The sequence below is a fragment of the Salmo trutta genome, chromosome 2 (genome assembly GCF_901001165.1).
Source record: "Salmo trutta chromosome 2, fSalTru1.1, whole genome shotgun sequence".
NCBI lineage: Eukaryota > Metazoa > Chordata > Actinopteri > Salmoniformes > Salmonidae > Salmo > Salmo trutta.
The window spans coordinates 46,062,100-46,078,492 of record NC_042958.1 but is presented as its reverse complement, the minus strand read 5'-3'; the positions used below and the strand labels follow the sequence as shown (position 1 = coordinate 46,078,492).

The 16,393-nt window shown below is 44.1% G+C and overlaps 1 protein-coding gene across 1 annotated transcript in view; it reads left to right on the top strand.

The window, feature by feature from the left end:
* The window catches only part of pde10a (phosphodiesterase 10A), a 227,068-nt gene that overhangs the window by 182,509 nt on the left and 28,166 nt on the right, over positions 1-16,393 (top strand). Inside the window, exons 4-5 of the mRNA XM_029714762.1 lie at positions 11,662-11,785; positions 15,055-15,104. Coding sequence (XP_029570622.1) covers positions 11,662-11,785; positions 15,055-15,104 — 174 coding nt within the window. The remainder of the gene's footprint in view (positions 1-11,661; positions 11,786-15,054; positions 15,105-16,393) is intronic.

Genomic DNA, 16,393 nt, shown 5'->3' with positions numbered 1-16,393 from the left:
TCATTATATTGAATGAGGAGAAAAGCCCAATTCATTATGTTGAATGACAGGAGAAAAGCCCAATTCATTATATTGAATGAGGAGAAAACCACAATTCATTATATTGAATGAGGAGAAAATCCCAATTCATTATGTTGAATGACAGCATAAAAGCCCAGTTCATTATATTGAATGAGGAGAAAAGCCCAATTCATTATATTGAATGACAGGAGAAAAGCCCAATTCATTATCAGGAATTAGGAGAAAAGCCCAATTCATTATATTGAATGAGGAGAAAAGCCCAATTCATTATATTGAATGAGGAGAAAAGCCCAATTCATTATGTTGAATGAGGAGAAAAGCCCAATTCATTATTTTGAATGAGGAGAAAAGCCCAATTCATTATATTGAATGAGGAGAAAAGCCCAATTCATTATATTGAATGACAGGAGAAAAGCCCAATTCATTATCAGGAATTAGGAGAAAAGCCCAATTCATTATATTGAATGAGGAGAAAAGCCCAGTTCATTATATTGAATGAGGAGAAAAGCCCAGTTCATTATATTGAATGAGGAGAAAAGCCCAATTCATTATATTGAATGAGGAGAAAAGCCCAATTCATTATGTTGAATGAGGAGAAAAGCCCAATTCATTATTTTGAATGAGGAGAAAAGCCCAATTCATTATATTGAATTAGAAAAGCCCAATTCATTATATTGAATGAGGAGAAAAGCCCAATTCATTATATTGAATGACAGGAGAAAGGCCCAATTCATTATGTTGAATGAGGAGAAAAGCCCAGTTCATTATGTTGAATGAGGAGAAAAGCCCAATTCATTATGTTGAATGACAGGAGAAAAGCCCAATTCATTATATTGAATGAGGAGAAAACCACAATTCATTATATTGAATGAGGAGAAAATCCCAATTCATTATGTTGAATGACAGGAGAAAAGCCCAATTCATTATATTGAATGAGGAGAAAACCACAATTCATTATATTCAATGAGGAGAAAAGCCCAATTCATTATGTTGAATGAGGAGAAAAGCCCCAATTCATTATTTTGAATGAGGAGAAAACCCCAATTCATTATATTGAATGACAGGAGAAAAGCCCAATTCATTATATTGAATGAGGAGAAAAGCCCAATTCATTATGTTGAATGACAGCAGAAAAGCCCAATTCATTATGTTGAATGAGGAGAAAAGCCCAGTTCATTATGTTGAATAAGGAGAAAAGCAAAATTCATAATATTGAATGGCAGCAGAAAAGCCCAATTCATTATATTGAATGAGGAGAAAAGCCCAATTCATTATATTGAATGAGGAGAAAGCCCAATTCATTATATTGAATGAGGAGAAAAGCCCAATTCATTATATTGAATGACAGGAGAAAGGCCCAATTCATTATGTTGAATGAGGAGAAAAGCCCAGTTCATTATGTTGAATGAGGAGAAAAGCCCAGTTCATTATGTTGAATGAGGAGAAAAGCCCAATTCATTATGTTGAATGAGGAGAAAAGCCCAGTTCATTATGTTGAATGAGGAGAAAAGCCCAATTCATTATGTTGAATGAGGAGAAAAGCCCAGTTCATTATGTTGAATGAGGAGAAAAGCCCAATTCATTATATTGAATGAGGAGAAAAGCCCAATTCATTATGTTGAATGACAGGAGAAAAGCCCAATTCATTATATTGAATGAGGAGAAAACCACAATTCATTATATTGAATGAGGAGAAAATCCCAATTCATTATGTTGAATGACAGCATAAAAGCCCAGTTCATTATATTGAATGAGGAGAAAAGCCCAATTCATTATATTGAATGACAGGAGAAAAGCCCAATTCATTATCAGGAATTAGGAGAAAAGCCCAATTCATTATATTGAATGAGGAGAAAAGCCCAGTTCATTATATTGAATGAGGAGAAAAGCCCAATTCATTATATTGAATGAGGAGAAAAGCCCAATTCATTATGTTGAATGAGGAGAAAAGCCCAATTCATTATTTTGAATGAGGAGAAAAGCCCAATTCATTATATTGAATGAGGAGAAAAGCCCAATTCATTATATTGAATGACAGGAGAAAAGCCCAATTCATTATCAGGAATTAGGAGAAAAGCCCAATTCATTATATTGAATGAGGAGAAAAGCCCAGTTCATTATTTTGAATGAGGAGAAAAGCCCAATTCATTATATTGAATGAGGAGAAAAGCCCAATTCATTATGTTGAATGAGGAGAAAAGCCCAATTCATTATTTTGAATGAGGAGAAAAGCCCAATTCATTATATTGAATTAGAAAAGCCCAATTCATTATATTGAATGAGGAGAAAAGCCCAATTCATTATATTGAATGACAGGAGAAAGGCCCAATTCATTATGTTGAATGAGGAGAAAAGCCCAGTTCATTATGTTGAATGAGGAGAAAAGCCCAATTCATTATGTTGAATGACAGGAGAAAAGCCCAATTCATTATATTGAATGAGGAGAAAACCACAATTCATTATATTGAATGAGGAGAAAATCCCAATTCATTATGTTGAATGACAGGAGAAAAGCCCAATTCATTATATTGAATGAGGAGAAAACCACAATTCATTATATTCAATGAGGAGAAAATCCCAATTCATTATGTTGAATGACAGCAGAAAAGCCCAATTCATTATATTGAATGACAGGAGAAAAGCCCAATTCATTATCAGGAATTAGGAGAAAAGCCCAGTTCATTATATTGAATGAGGAGAAAAGCCCAATTCATTATGTTGAATGAGGAGAAAAGCCCAATTCATTATGTTGAATGAGGAGAAAAGCCTCATTCATTATATTGAATGACAGGAGAAAGGCCCAATTCATTATATTGAATGACAGGAGAAAAGCCCAATTCATTATATTGAATGAGGAGAAAAGCCCACTTCATTATATTGAATGACAGGAGAAAAGCCCAATTCATTATATTGAATGACAGGAGAAAAGCCCAATTCATTATGTTGAATGAGGAGAAAAGCCCAGTTCATTATGTTGAATGAGGAGAAAAGCCCAATTCACTATGTTGAATGAGGAGAAAAGCCCAATTCATTATGTTGAATGAGGAGAAAAGCCCAATTCATTATATTGAATGAGGAGAAAAGCCCACTTCATTATATTGAATGACAAATCAAATCAAATCAAATTTATTTATATAGCCCTTCGTACATCAGCTGAAATCTCAAAGTGCTGTACAGAAACCCAGCCTAAAACCCCAAACAGCAAGCAATGCATGTGAAAGAAGCACGGTGGCTGGGAAAAACTCCCTAGGAAAAACTCCTGAGAAAGGCCAAAAACCTAGGAAGAAACCTAGAGAGGAACCAGGCTATGAGGGGTGGCCAGTCCTCTTCTGGCTGTGCCGGGTGGATATTATAACAGAACATGGTCAAGATGTTAAAATGTTCGTAAATGACCAGCATGGTCAAATAATAATAATCATAGTAATTGTCGAGGGTGCAACAAGCACGTCCGGTGAACAGGTCAGGGTTCCGTAGCCGCAGGCAGAACAGTTGAAACTGGAGCAGCAGCATGGCCAGGTGGACTGGGGACAGCAAGGAGTCATCATGCCAGGTAGTCCTAGGGCTCAGGTCCTCCGAGAGAAAGAAAGAAAGAAAGAAAGAAAGAGAGAATTAGAGAGAGCATATTTACATTCACACAGGACACTGGATAAGACAAGAGAATACTCCAGATGTAACAGACTGACCCTAGCCCCCCGACACATAAACTACTGCAGCATAAATACTGGAGGCTGAGACAGGAGGGATCAGAAGACACTGTGGCCCCATCCGATGATACCCCCGGACAGGGCCAAACAGGCAGGATATAACCCCACCCACTTTGCCAAAGCACAGCCCCCACACCACTAGAGGGATATCTACAACCACCAACTTACCGTCCGAAGACAAGGCCGAGTATAGCCCACAAAGATGTCTGCCACGGCACAACCCAAGGGGGGGGCGCCAACCCAGACAGGAAGACCACGTCAGTGGCTCAACCTACTCAAGTGACGCACCCCTCCCATGGACGGCATGGAAGAACACCAGTAAGTCAGTGACTCAGCCCCTGTAAAAGGGTTAGAGGCAGAGAATCCCAGTGGGAAGAGGGGAACCGACAAGGCAGAGACAGCAAGGGCGGTTCGTTGCTCCAGCCTTTCCGTTCACCTTCACACTCCTGGGCCAGACTATACTTAATCATAGGACCTACTGAAAAGATAAGTCTTCAGTAAAGACTTAAAGGTTGAGACTGAGTCTGCGTCTCTCACATGGGTAGGCAGACCATTCCATAAAAATGGAGCTCTATAGGAGAAAGCCCTACCTCCAGCCGTTTGCTTAGAAATTCTAGGGACAATTAGGAGGCCTGCGTCTTGTGACCGTAGCGTACGTGTAGGTATGTACGGCAGGACCAAATCGGAAAGATAGGTAGGAGCAAGCCCATGTAATGCTTTGTAGGTTAGCAGTAAAACCTTGAAATCAGCCCTTGCCTTAACAGGAAGCCAGTGTAGGGAAGCTAGCACTGGAGTAATATGATCAATTTTTTGGGTTCTAGTCAGGATTCTAGCAGCCGTATTTAGCACTAACTGAAGTTTGTTTAGTGCTTTATCCGGGTAGCCGGAAAGTAGAGCATTGCAGTAGTCGAGCGTAGAAGTAACAAAAGCATGGATTAATTTTTCTGCGTCATTTTTGGACAGAAAGTTTCTGATTTTTGCAATGTTACGTAGATGGAAAAAAGCTGTCCTTGAAGCAGTCTTGATATGTTCTTCAAAAGAGAGATCAGGGTCCAGAGTAACGCCGAGGTCCTTCACAGTTTTATTTGAGACGACTGTACAACCATCCAGATTAATTGTCAGATTCAACAGAAGATCTCTTTGTTTCTTGGGACCTAGGACAAGCATCTCTGTTTTGTCCGAGTTTAAAAGTAGAAAATTTGCAGCCATCCACTTCCTTATGTCTGAAACACAGGCTTCTAGCGAGGGCAATTTTGGGGCTTCACCATGTTTCATTGAAATGTACAGCTGTGTGTCGTCCGCATAGCAGTGAAATTTAACATTATGTTTTCGAATGACATCCCCAAGAGGTAAAATATATAGTGAAAACAATAGTGGTCCTAGAACGGAACCTTGAGGAACACCGAAATTTACAATTGATTTGTCAGAGGACGAACCATTCACAGAGACAAACTGATATCTTTCCGACAGATAAGATCTAAACCAGGCCAGAACTTGTCCATGTAGACCAATTTGGGTTTCCAATCTCTCCAAAAGAATGTGGTGATCGATGGTATCAAAAGCGGCACTAAGATCTAGGAGCACGAGGACAGATGCAGAGCCTCGGTCTGACGTCATTAAAAGGTCATTTACCACCTTCACAAGTGCAGTCTCAGTGCTATGATGGGGTCTAAAACCAGACTGAAGCGTTTCGTATACATTGTTTGTCTTCAGGAAGGCAGTGAGTTGCTGTGCAACAACTTTTTCTAAAATTTTTGAGAGGAATGGAAGATTCGATATAGGCCGATAGTTTTTTATAATTTCTGGGTCAAGATTCGGCTTTTTCAAGAGAGGCTTTATTACTGCCATTTTTAGTGAGCTTGGTACACATCCGGTGGATAGAGAGCCGTTTATTATGTTCAACATAGGAGGGCCAAGCACAGGAAGCAGCTCTTTCAGTAGTTTAGTTGGAATAGGGTCCAGTATGCAGCTTGAGGGTTTGGAGGCCATGATTATTTTCATCATTGTGTCAAGAGATATAGTACTAAAACACTTTAGTATCTCCCTTGAGCCAAGGTCCTGGCAGAGTTGTGCAGACTCTGGACAATGAAGCCCTGGAGGAATACCCAGATTGAAAGATGAGTCCGTAATTTGCTTTCTAATGATCATGATCTTTTCCTCAAAAAAGTTCATAAATTTATTACTGCTGAAGTGAAAGCCATCCTCCATTTGCGAATGCTGCTTTTTAGTTAGCTTTGCGACAGTGTCAAAAAGAAATTTCGGATTGTTCTTATTTTCCTCAATTAAGTTGGAAAAATAGGATGATCGTGCAGCAGTGAGGGCTCTTCGATACTGCACGGTACTGTCTTTCCAAGCTAGTCGGAAGACTTCCAGTTTAGTGTGGCGCCATTTCCGTTCCAATTTTCTGGAAGCTTGCTTCAGAGCTCGTGTATTTTCTGTATACCAGGGAGCTAGTTTCTTATGACAGATGTTTTTAATTTTTAGGGGTGCAACTGCATCTAGGGTATTGCGCAAGGTTGAATTGAGTTCCTCGGTTAGGTGGTTAACTGATTATTGTCCTCTGACGTCCTTGGGTAGGCAGAGGGAGTCTGGAAGGGCATCAAGGAATCTTTGGGTTGTCTGAGAATTTATAGCACGACTTTTAATCTTCCTTGGTTGGGGTCTGAGCAGATTATTTGTTGCAATTGTAAACGCAATAAAATGGTGGTCCGATAATCCAGGATTATGAGGAAAAACATTAAGATCCACAACATTTATTCCATGGGACAAAACTAGGTCCAGAGTATGACTGTGGCAGTGAGTAGGTCCAGAGACATGTTGGACAAAACCCACTGAGTCGATGATGGCTCCGAAAGCCTTTTGGAGTGGGTCTGTGGACTTTTCCATGTGAATGTTAAAGTCACCAAAAATTAGAATAATATCTGCTATGACTACAAGATCCGATAGGAATTCAGGGAACTCAGTAAGGAACACTGCATATGGCCCAGGAGGCCTGTAAACAGTAGCTATAAAAAGTGATTGAGTAGGCTGCATAGATTTCATGACTAGAAGCTCAAAAGACGAAAACGTCATTGTTTTTTTTTTGTAAATTGAAATTTGCTATCGTAAATGTTAGCAACACCTCCGCCTTTGCCGGATGCACGGGGGGTTTGGTCACTAGTGTAACCAGGGGGTGAGGCCTCATTTAACACAGTAAATTCATCAGGCTTAAGCCATGTTTCAGTCAGGCCAATCACATCAAGATTATGATCAGTGATTAGTTCATTGACTATAACTGCCTTGGAAGTGAGGGATCTAACATTAAGTAACCCAATTTTGAGATGTGAAGTATCACAATCTCTTTCAATAATGGCAGGAATGGAGGAGGTCTTTATACTAGTAAGATTACTGAAGCGAACACCGCCATTTTTAATTTTGCCCAACCAAGATCGAGGCACAGACACGGTCTCAATGGGGAAAGCTGAGCTGACTACGCTAACTGTGCTAGTGGCAGACTCCACTAAGCTGGCAGGCTGGCTAACAGCCTGTTGCCTGGCCTGCACCCTATTTCATTGTGGAGCTAGAGGAGTTAGAGCCCTGTCTATGTTCGTAGATAAGATGAGAGCACCCCTCCAGCTAGGATGGAGTCCGTCACTCCTCAGCAGGCCAGGCTTGGTCCTGTTTGTGGGTGAATCCCAGAAAGAGGGCCAGTTATCTACAAATTCTATCTTTTGGGAGGGGCAGAAAACAGTTTTCATCCAGCGATTGAGTTGTGAGACTCTGCTGTAGAGCTCATCACTCCCCCTAACTGGGAGGGGGCCAGAGACAATTACTCGATGCCGACACGTCTTTCTAGCTGATTTACACGCTGAAGCTATATTGCGCTTGGTGACCTCTGACTGTTTCATCCTAACATCGTTGGTGCCGACGTGGATAACAATATCTCTATACTCTCTACACTCGCCAGTTTTAGCTTTAGCCAGCACCGTCTTTAGATTAGCCTTAACGTCGGTAGCCCTGCCCCCTGGTAAACAGTGTATGATCGCTGGATGATTAGTTTTAAGTCTAATACTGCGGGTAATGGAGTCGCCAATGACTAGGGTTTTCAATTTGTCAGAGCTAATGGTGGGAGCCGTCGGCGTCTCAGACCCCACAACGGGAGGAGCAGAGACCAGAGAAGTCTCGGCCTCCGACTCCGACTCGCTTAACGGGGAGAACCGGTTGAAAGTTTCTGTCGGCTGAATAAGCGACACCGGTTGAGCATTCCTACAGCGTTTCCCTCCAGAAGCCATGAGAAAGATGTCCGGCTGCGGGGACCGTGCGAGGGGGTTTATACTAACGTTACTATCTGTACTTGCTGGTGGCACAGACGCTGTTTCATCCTTTCCTACACTGAAATGACCCTTGCCTAACGATTGCGTCTGAAGCTGGGCTTGCAGCACAGCTATCCTTGCCGTAAGGCGATCGTTCTCCTGTATATTATGAGTACAACGACTGCAATTAGAAGGCATCATGTTAATGTTACTTAGCTTCGGCTGTTTGAAGTCCTGACGAACCATGTCCAGATAAAACCTCCGGGGTAGGAGAGTTGAATGAAAAAAAAGTTGAGTGAGGGAAAAAGTAAAAATATACGGTAATGAAAAAGTAAAAACCGTCAGGTAGCAAAGTAAAAACGGCAACAAAAACACACAACAGCGTAAACAAGTCTGCAAGTTGTGACAGGAGAAAAGCCCAATTCATTATGTTGAATGACAGGAGAAAAGCCCAATTCATTATATTGAATGAGGAGAAAAGCCCAATTCATTATATTGAATGAGAAAAGCCCAATTCATTAAATTGAATGAGGAGAAAAGCCCAATTCATTATATTGAATGAGGAGAAAAGCCCAATTCATTATATTGAATGACAGGAGAAAAGCCCAACTCATTATATTGAATGAGGAGAAAAGCCCAGTTCATTATGTTGAATGAGGAGAAAAGCCCAATTCATTATATTGAATGACAGGAGAAAAGCCCAATTCATTATGTTGAATGAGGAGAAAAGCCCAATTCATTATATTGAATGAGGAGAAAATCCCAATTCATTATGTTGAATGACAGCAGAAAAGCCCAATTCATTATATTGAATGACAGGAGAAAAGCCCAATTCATTATGTTGAATGACAGCAGAAAAGCCCAATTCATTATGTTGAATGAGGAGAAAAGCGCAGTTCATTATGTTGAATTAGGAGAGAAGGAAAATTCATAATATTGAATGGCAGCAGAAAAGCCCAATTCATTATATTGAATGAGGAGAAAAGCCCAATTCATTATATTGAATGAGGAGAAAAGCCCAATTCATTATATTGAATGAGGAGAAAAGCCCAATTCATTATATTGAATGAGGAGAAAAGCCCAATTCATTATATTGAATGAGAAAAGCCCAATTCATTAAATTGAATGAGGAGAAAAGCCCAATTCATTATATTGAATGAGGAGAAAAGCCCAATTCATTATATTGAATGACAGGAGAAAAGCCCAACTCATTATATTGAATGAGGAGAAAAGCCCAGTTCATTATGTTGAATGAGGAGAAAAGCCCAATTCATTATATTGAATGACAGGAGAAAAGCCCAATTCATTATGTTGAATGAGGAGAAAAGCCCAATTCATTATATTGAATGAGGAGAAAATCCCAATTCATTATGTTGAATGACAGCAGAAAAGCCCAATTCATTATATTGAATGACAGGAGAAAAGCCCAATTCATTATGTTGAATGACAGCAGAAAAGCCCAATTCATTATGTTGAATGAGGAGAAAAGCGCAGTTCATTATGTTGAATTAGGAGAGAAGGAAAATTCATAATATTGAATGGCAGCAGAAAAGCCCAATTCATTATATTGAATGAGGAGAAAAGCCCAATTCATTATATTGAATGAGGAGAAAAGCCCAATTCATTATATTGAATGAGGAGAAAAGCCCAATTCATTATATTGAATGACAGGAGAAAGGCCCAATTCATTATGTTGAATGAGGAGAAAAGCCCAGTTCATTATGTTGAATGAGGAGAAAAGCCCAGTTCATTATGTTGAATGAGGAGAAAAGCCCAATTCATTATGTTGAATGAGGAGAAAAGCCCAGTTCATTATGTTGAATGAGGAGAAAAGCCCAATTCATTATATTGAATGAGGAGAAAAGCCCAATTCATTATGTTGAATGACAGGAGAAAAGCCCAATTCATTATATTGAATGAGGAGAAAACCACAATTCATTATATTGAATGAGGAGAAAAGCCCAGTTCATTATGTTGAATGAGAAGAAAAGCCCAATTCATTATATTGAATGAGGAGAAAAGCCCAATTCATTATGTTGAATGACAGCAGAAAAGCCCAATTAATTATGTTGAATGAGGAGAAAAGCCCAGTTCATTATGTTGAATAAGGAGAAAAGCCAAATTCATAATATTGAATGACAGCAGAAAAGCCCAATTCGTTATATTGAATGAGGAGAAAAGCCCAATTCATTATATTGAATGAGAAAAGCCCAATTCATTATATTGAATGAGAAGAAAAGCCCAATTCATTATATTGAATGACAGGAGAAAAGCCCAATTCATTATATTGAATGAGGAGAAAACCACAATTCATTATGTTGAATGAGGAGAAAAGCCCAGTTCATTATGTTGAATGAGGAGAAAAGCCCAATTCATTATGTTGAATGACAGGAGAAAAGCCCAATTCATTATATTGAATGAGGAGAAAACCACAATTCATTATATTGAATGAGGAGAAAATCCCAATTCATTATGTTGAATGACAGCAGAAAGCCCAATTCATTATATTGAATGACAGGAGAAAAGCCCAATTCATTATCAGGAATTAGGAGAAAAGCCCAGTTCATTATATTGAATGAGGAGAAAAGCCCAATTCATTATGTTGAATGAGGAGAAAAGCCTCATTCATTATATTGAATGACAGGAGAAAGGCCCAATTCATTATATTGAATGACAGGAGAAAAGCCCAATTCATTATATTGAATGAGGAGAAAAGCCCACTTCATTATATTGAATGACAGGAGAAAAGCCCAATTCATTATATTGAATGACAGGAGGAAAGCCCAATTCATTATGTTGAATGAGGAGAAAAGCCCAGTTCATTATGTTGAATGAGGAGAAAAGCCCAATTCACTATGTTGAATGAGGAGAAAAGCCCAATTCATTATATTGAATGAGGAGAAAAGCCCAATTCATTATATTGAATGAGGAGAAAAGCCTCATTCATTATATTGAATGACAGGAGAAAGGCCCAATTCATTATATTGAATGACAGGAGAAAAGCCCAATTCATTATGTTGAATGACAGGAGAAAAGCCCAATTCATTATGTTGAATGAGGAGAAAAGCCCAATTCATTATATTGAATGACAGGAGAAAAGCCCAATTCATTATGTTGAATGAGGAGAAAAGCCCAATTCATTATATTGAATGAGGAGAAAAGCCCAATTCATTATGTTTAATGACAGGAGAAAAGCCCAATTCATTATATTGAATGAGGAGAAAACCCCAATTCATTATATTGAATGAGGAGAAAAGCCCAATTCATTATGTTGAATGAGAAGAAAAGCCCAATTCATTATATTGAATGAGGAGAAAAGCCCAATTCATTATATTGAATGAGGAGAAAAGCCCAATTCATTATATTGAATGAGGAGAAAAGCCCAGTTCATTATGTTGAATGAGAAGAAAAGCCCAATTCATTATATTGAATGAGGAGAAAAGCCCAGTTCATTATGTTGACTTTTTGGATGCGATGGTCGCAGTTATATCACAGTCAACATATGCAGTAGGCAGTTGCATGGTGTGTGTGTATGTGTGTGTGTGTGTGTGTGTGTGTGTGTGTGTGTGTGTGTGTGTGTGTGTGTGTGTGTGTGTGTGTGTGTGTGTGTGTGTGTGTGTAACGTGTGTCTCTGTCGTGTCTAGCAGTACCAGGACAGTAACATGCAGAACGTGGTTCATGACCTCACCAGTTATCTGGAACAGCGGCTGGACCCTGGAGGAGACAACAAGCTCCTATTCTATGACTTGTGCACCATCATCAAAACAGGTGGGTCACACACACATTGCACACACATAACACACACACACACACATATAACACACACCCACACACACACATAACACACACACACACACACACACATAGCACACACACACACAGCACACACACACACACACACACATAACACACATATACACATAACACACACACACACATACACACACAGACAGACACACACTCTCACACACACACACATACACTGACTCACAGACACACACACACACACAGACACACACTCACAACGGCTAGGTAAACCCCTCTTTGTAGCCAGCATTTGCCTGGTTAATCTGGCTTGGTAGATCTCTGCTTCACCATGTCTCACAGTTTAGCCTGGTCCCAGATCTGTTTGTCGTCTTGCCAACTTCAATGGTACATTTTTGGTCACGTTTGGCATGACAACCACCTTAGGAGTTGACTTTACAGCACAAACAGATCTGAGACCAGGCTAGATGATACAGATATTAAACAGATCTGAGACCAGGCTACATGATACAGCTATTAAACAGATCTGAGACCAGGCTATATGATACAGATATTAAACAGATCTGAGACCAGGCTATATGATACAGATATTAAACAGATCTGAGACCAGGCTATATGATACAGATATTAAACAGATCTGAGACCAGGCTATATGATACAGATATTAAGCAGATCTGGGACCAGGCTATATGATACAGATATTAAACAGATCTGAGACCAGGCTACATGATACAGATATTAAACAGATCTGAGACCAGGCTATATGATACAGATATTAAACGGATCTGAGACCAGGCTATATGATACAGATCTGGGACCAGGCTATATGATGCAGATATTAAACAGATCTGAGACCAGGCTATATGATACAGATCTGGGACCAGGCTATATGATACAGATATTAAACAGATCTGAGACCAGGCTATATGATACAGATCTGGGACCAGGCTATATGATACATATATTAAACAGATCTGAGACCAGGCTATAAGATACAGATCTGGGACCAGGCTATATGATGCAGATATTAAACAGATCTGAGACCAGGCTATATGATACAAATATTTAACAGATCTGGGATCAGGCTAAACTGACACTAACTATACTGGGACCAGTGGTGTAACATGGTGCAGTGTCTCTGTCTGTGGCAGAGCTCTGTGTGTGTGTGTGCGTGTGCGTGTGCGTGTGTGTGTGGTGTAGAAGACATATCCCAAAGCTCTATATTGCCGCAGTGCCCTGATGTGGCAAGGGAGGATCGGATGTGACAGGCTGTGCACTGCTTTCCCTGCGCTCCACCCTGCCCCCCATCCTGCCCCCCTCCCAGCGCTCCTCCATGCCCCCCTCCCAGCGCTCCTCCATGCCCCCCTCCCAGCGCTCCTCCATGCCCCCTCCCAGCGCTCCTCCATGCCCCTTCCCAGCGCTCCACCCTGCCCCCCTTCCTGCGCTCCTTCCTGCCCCCCTCCCAGCGCTCCACTCTGCCCCCCTCCCTGCGCTCCTCCCTGCCCCCTCCCAGCGCTCCACCCTGCCCCCTCCCAGCGCTCCTCCCTGCGCTCCACCCTGCCCCCCTCCCTGCGCTCCACCCTGCCACCCTCCCAGCGCTCCACCCTGCCCAGCGCTCCACCCTGCCGCCCATTCTGCCCCTTGCCTAGCGCTCAACCTGCCCCCCTCCCTGCTCTCCACCCTGCCCCCCCTCCCTGCGCTCCACCCTGGCCCCCCTCCTAGCGCTCCACCCTGCCCCCCTCCCAGCGCTCCACCCTGCCACCCTCTCAGCGCTTCACCCTGCCCCCCTCCCTGCGCTCCACCCTGCCCCCCTCCCAGCGCTCCACCCTGCCCAGCGCTCCACCCTGCCGCCCATCCTGCCCCTTGCCTAGCGCTCAACCTGCCCCCCACCCTGTGCTCCACCCTGCCCTCTCATCCGTGCGCTCCACCCTGCCCCCCGCCCAGCGCTCCACCCTGCCGCCCTCCCTGCGCTCCACCCTGCCCCCCTCCCTGCGCTCCACCCTGCCCCCCGCCCAGCGCTCCACCCTGCCGCCCGTCCTACCCCTTGCCCTGCGCTCCACCCTGCCCCCCTCCCTGCGCTCCACCCTGCCGCCCGTCCTACCACTTGCCCTGCGCTCCACCCTGCCCCCCTCCCTGCGCTCCACCCTGCCCCCCTCCCTGCGCTCCACCCTGCCCCCCGCCCAGCGCTCCACCCTGTCGTCCGTCCTACCGCTTGCTCTGCGCTCCACCCTGCCCCCCGCCCAGCGCTCCACCCTGCCCAACGCTCCACCCTGCCGCCCATCCTGCCCCTCGCCCAGCGCTCAAACTGCCCCCCTCCCTGCGCTCCACCCTTCCCCCTGCCCCGCCCTGTGCTCCACCCTGCCCCCCGCCCTGCGCTCCACCCTGCCCTCTCATCCCTGCGCTCCACCCTGTGCTCCGTCCTGCCCCCTGCCCTGCACTCCACCCTGCCCCCTGCCCTGCGCTCCATCCTGCCCCCTGCCCTGCGCTCCACCCTGCCACCCTCCCTGCGCTCCACCCTGCCCCCCTCCCTGCGCTCCACCCTGCCCCCTCCCAGCGCTCCACCCTGCCCAGCGCTCCACCCTGCCGCCTATCCTGCCCCTTGCCTAGCGCTCAACCTGCCCCCCGCCCTGTGCTCCACCCTGCCCTCTCATCCGTGCGCTCCACCCTGCCCCCCGCCCAGCGCTCCACCCTGCCGCCCTCCCTGCGCTCCACCCTGCCCCCCTCCCTGCGCTCCACCCTGCCCCCCGCCCAGCGCTCCACCCTGCTGCCCGTCCTACCCCTTGCCCTGCGCTCCACCCTGCCCCCCTCCCTGCGCTCCACCCTGCCCTGTGCTCCGTCCTGCCCCCTGCCCTGCGCTCCGTCCTGCCCCCTGCCCCCTGCCGTGCCCCCCTCCCTGCCCCCTGCCCTGCGCTCCACCCTGCCCTGCCCTGCGCTCCACCCTGCCCCCTGCCCTGTGCTCCATCCTGCCCCCTGCCCTGCGCTCCACCCTGCCCCCCTCCCTGCCCCCTGCCCTGCGCTCCGTCCTGCCCCCTGCCCTGCGCTCCACCCTGCCCCCTGCCCCGCGCTCCGTCCTGCCCCCTGCGCTCCGCCCTGCCCCCTGCCCTGCGCTCCGTCCTGCCCCCTGCGCCCTGCCCCCTGCCCTGCGCTCCGTCCTGCCCCCTGCCCTGTGCTCCGTCCTGCGCTCCGCCACGTAACACACAGCACGTACTGTTCACCACACCATCTGTATAACTACAGATTGTAACTGTCACACATCTCTTGTCTTTGAACAGCCACCAAAGCAGACGGATTTGCACTTTACCACTTGGGAGAATGCAACAATGTAAGTCAACCACTTACTGTCTAGTCAGATCAACTACTCTGAGCTCCACTGATCTAGTCTAGTGAGTGATGAGTGTTAAAGCCACAATCCTTAGTTAATGAGGCATTAACAGTGTATATCCTCAATAATAAATGTCTGTAAATCATTAATTAAAATAACAGTGAATATTGCAGATTGCACCTTTTTAGTGGGTCTCAGAGTTTGTGTAACTGAATCTGGTCTACAGAGTGATTAGTGTGTACTTACCATAACTGGGATAGGTGGTCGTCTCACCTAGCTATTTTAACATGAATGTACTACTGTACGTAACTGGGATAGGTGGTCATCTCACCTAGCTATTTTAACATGAATGTACTACTGTACGTAACTGGGATAGGTGGTCGTCTCACCTAGCTATTTTAACATGAATGTACTACTGTACGTAACTGGGGTAGGTGGTGGTCTCACCTAGCTATTTTAACAGGAATGTACTACTGTACGTAACTGGGATAGGTGGTCGTCTCACCTAGCTATTTTAACAGGAATGTACTACTGTACGTAACTGGGATAGGTGGCCGTCTCACCTAGCTATTTTAACATGAATGTACTACTGTACGTAACTGGGATAGGTGGATGTCTCACCTAGCTATTTTAACATGAATGTACTACTGTACGTAACTGGGATAGGTGGTCGTCTCACCTAGCTATTTTAACATGAATGTACTACTGTACGTAACTGGGATAGGTGGTCGTCTCACCTAGCTTTTTTAACATGAATGTACTACTGTACGTAACTGGGATAGGTGGACGTCTCACCTAGCTATTTTAACATGAATGTACTACTGTACGTAACTGGGATAGGTGGTCGTCTCACCTAGCTATTTTAACATTAATGTACTACTGTACGTAACTGGGATAGGTGGTCGTCTCACCTAGCTATTTTAACATGAATGTACTACTGTACGTAACTGGGATAGGTGGTCGTCTCACCTAGCTATTTTAACATGAATGTACTACTGTACGTAACTGGGATAGGTGGTCGTCTCACCTAGCTATTTTAACATGAATGTACTACTGTACGTAACTGGGATAGGTGGTCGTCTCACCTAGCTATTTTAACATGAATGTACTACTGTACGTAACTGGGATAGGTGGACGTCTCACCTAGCTATTTTAACATGAATGTACTACTGTACGTAACTGGGATAGGTGGTCGTCTCACCTAGCTATTTTAACAGGAATGTACTACTGTACGTAACTGGGGTAGGTGGTCGTCTCACCTAGCTATTTTAACATGAATGTACTACTGT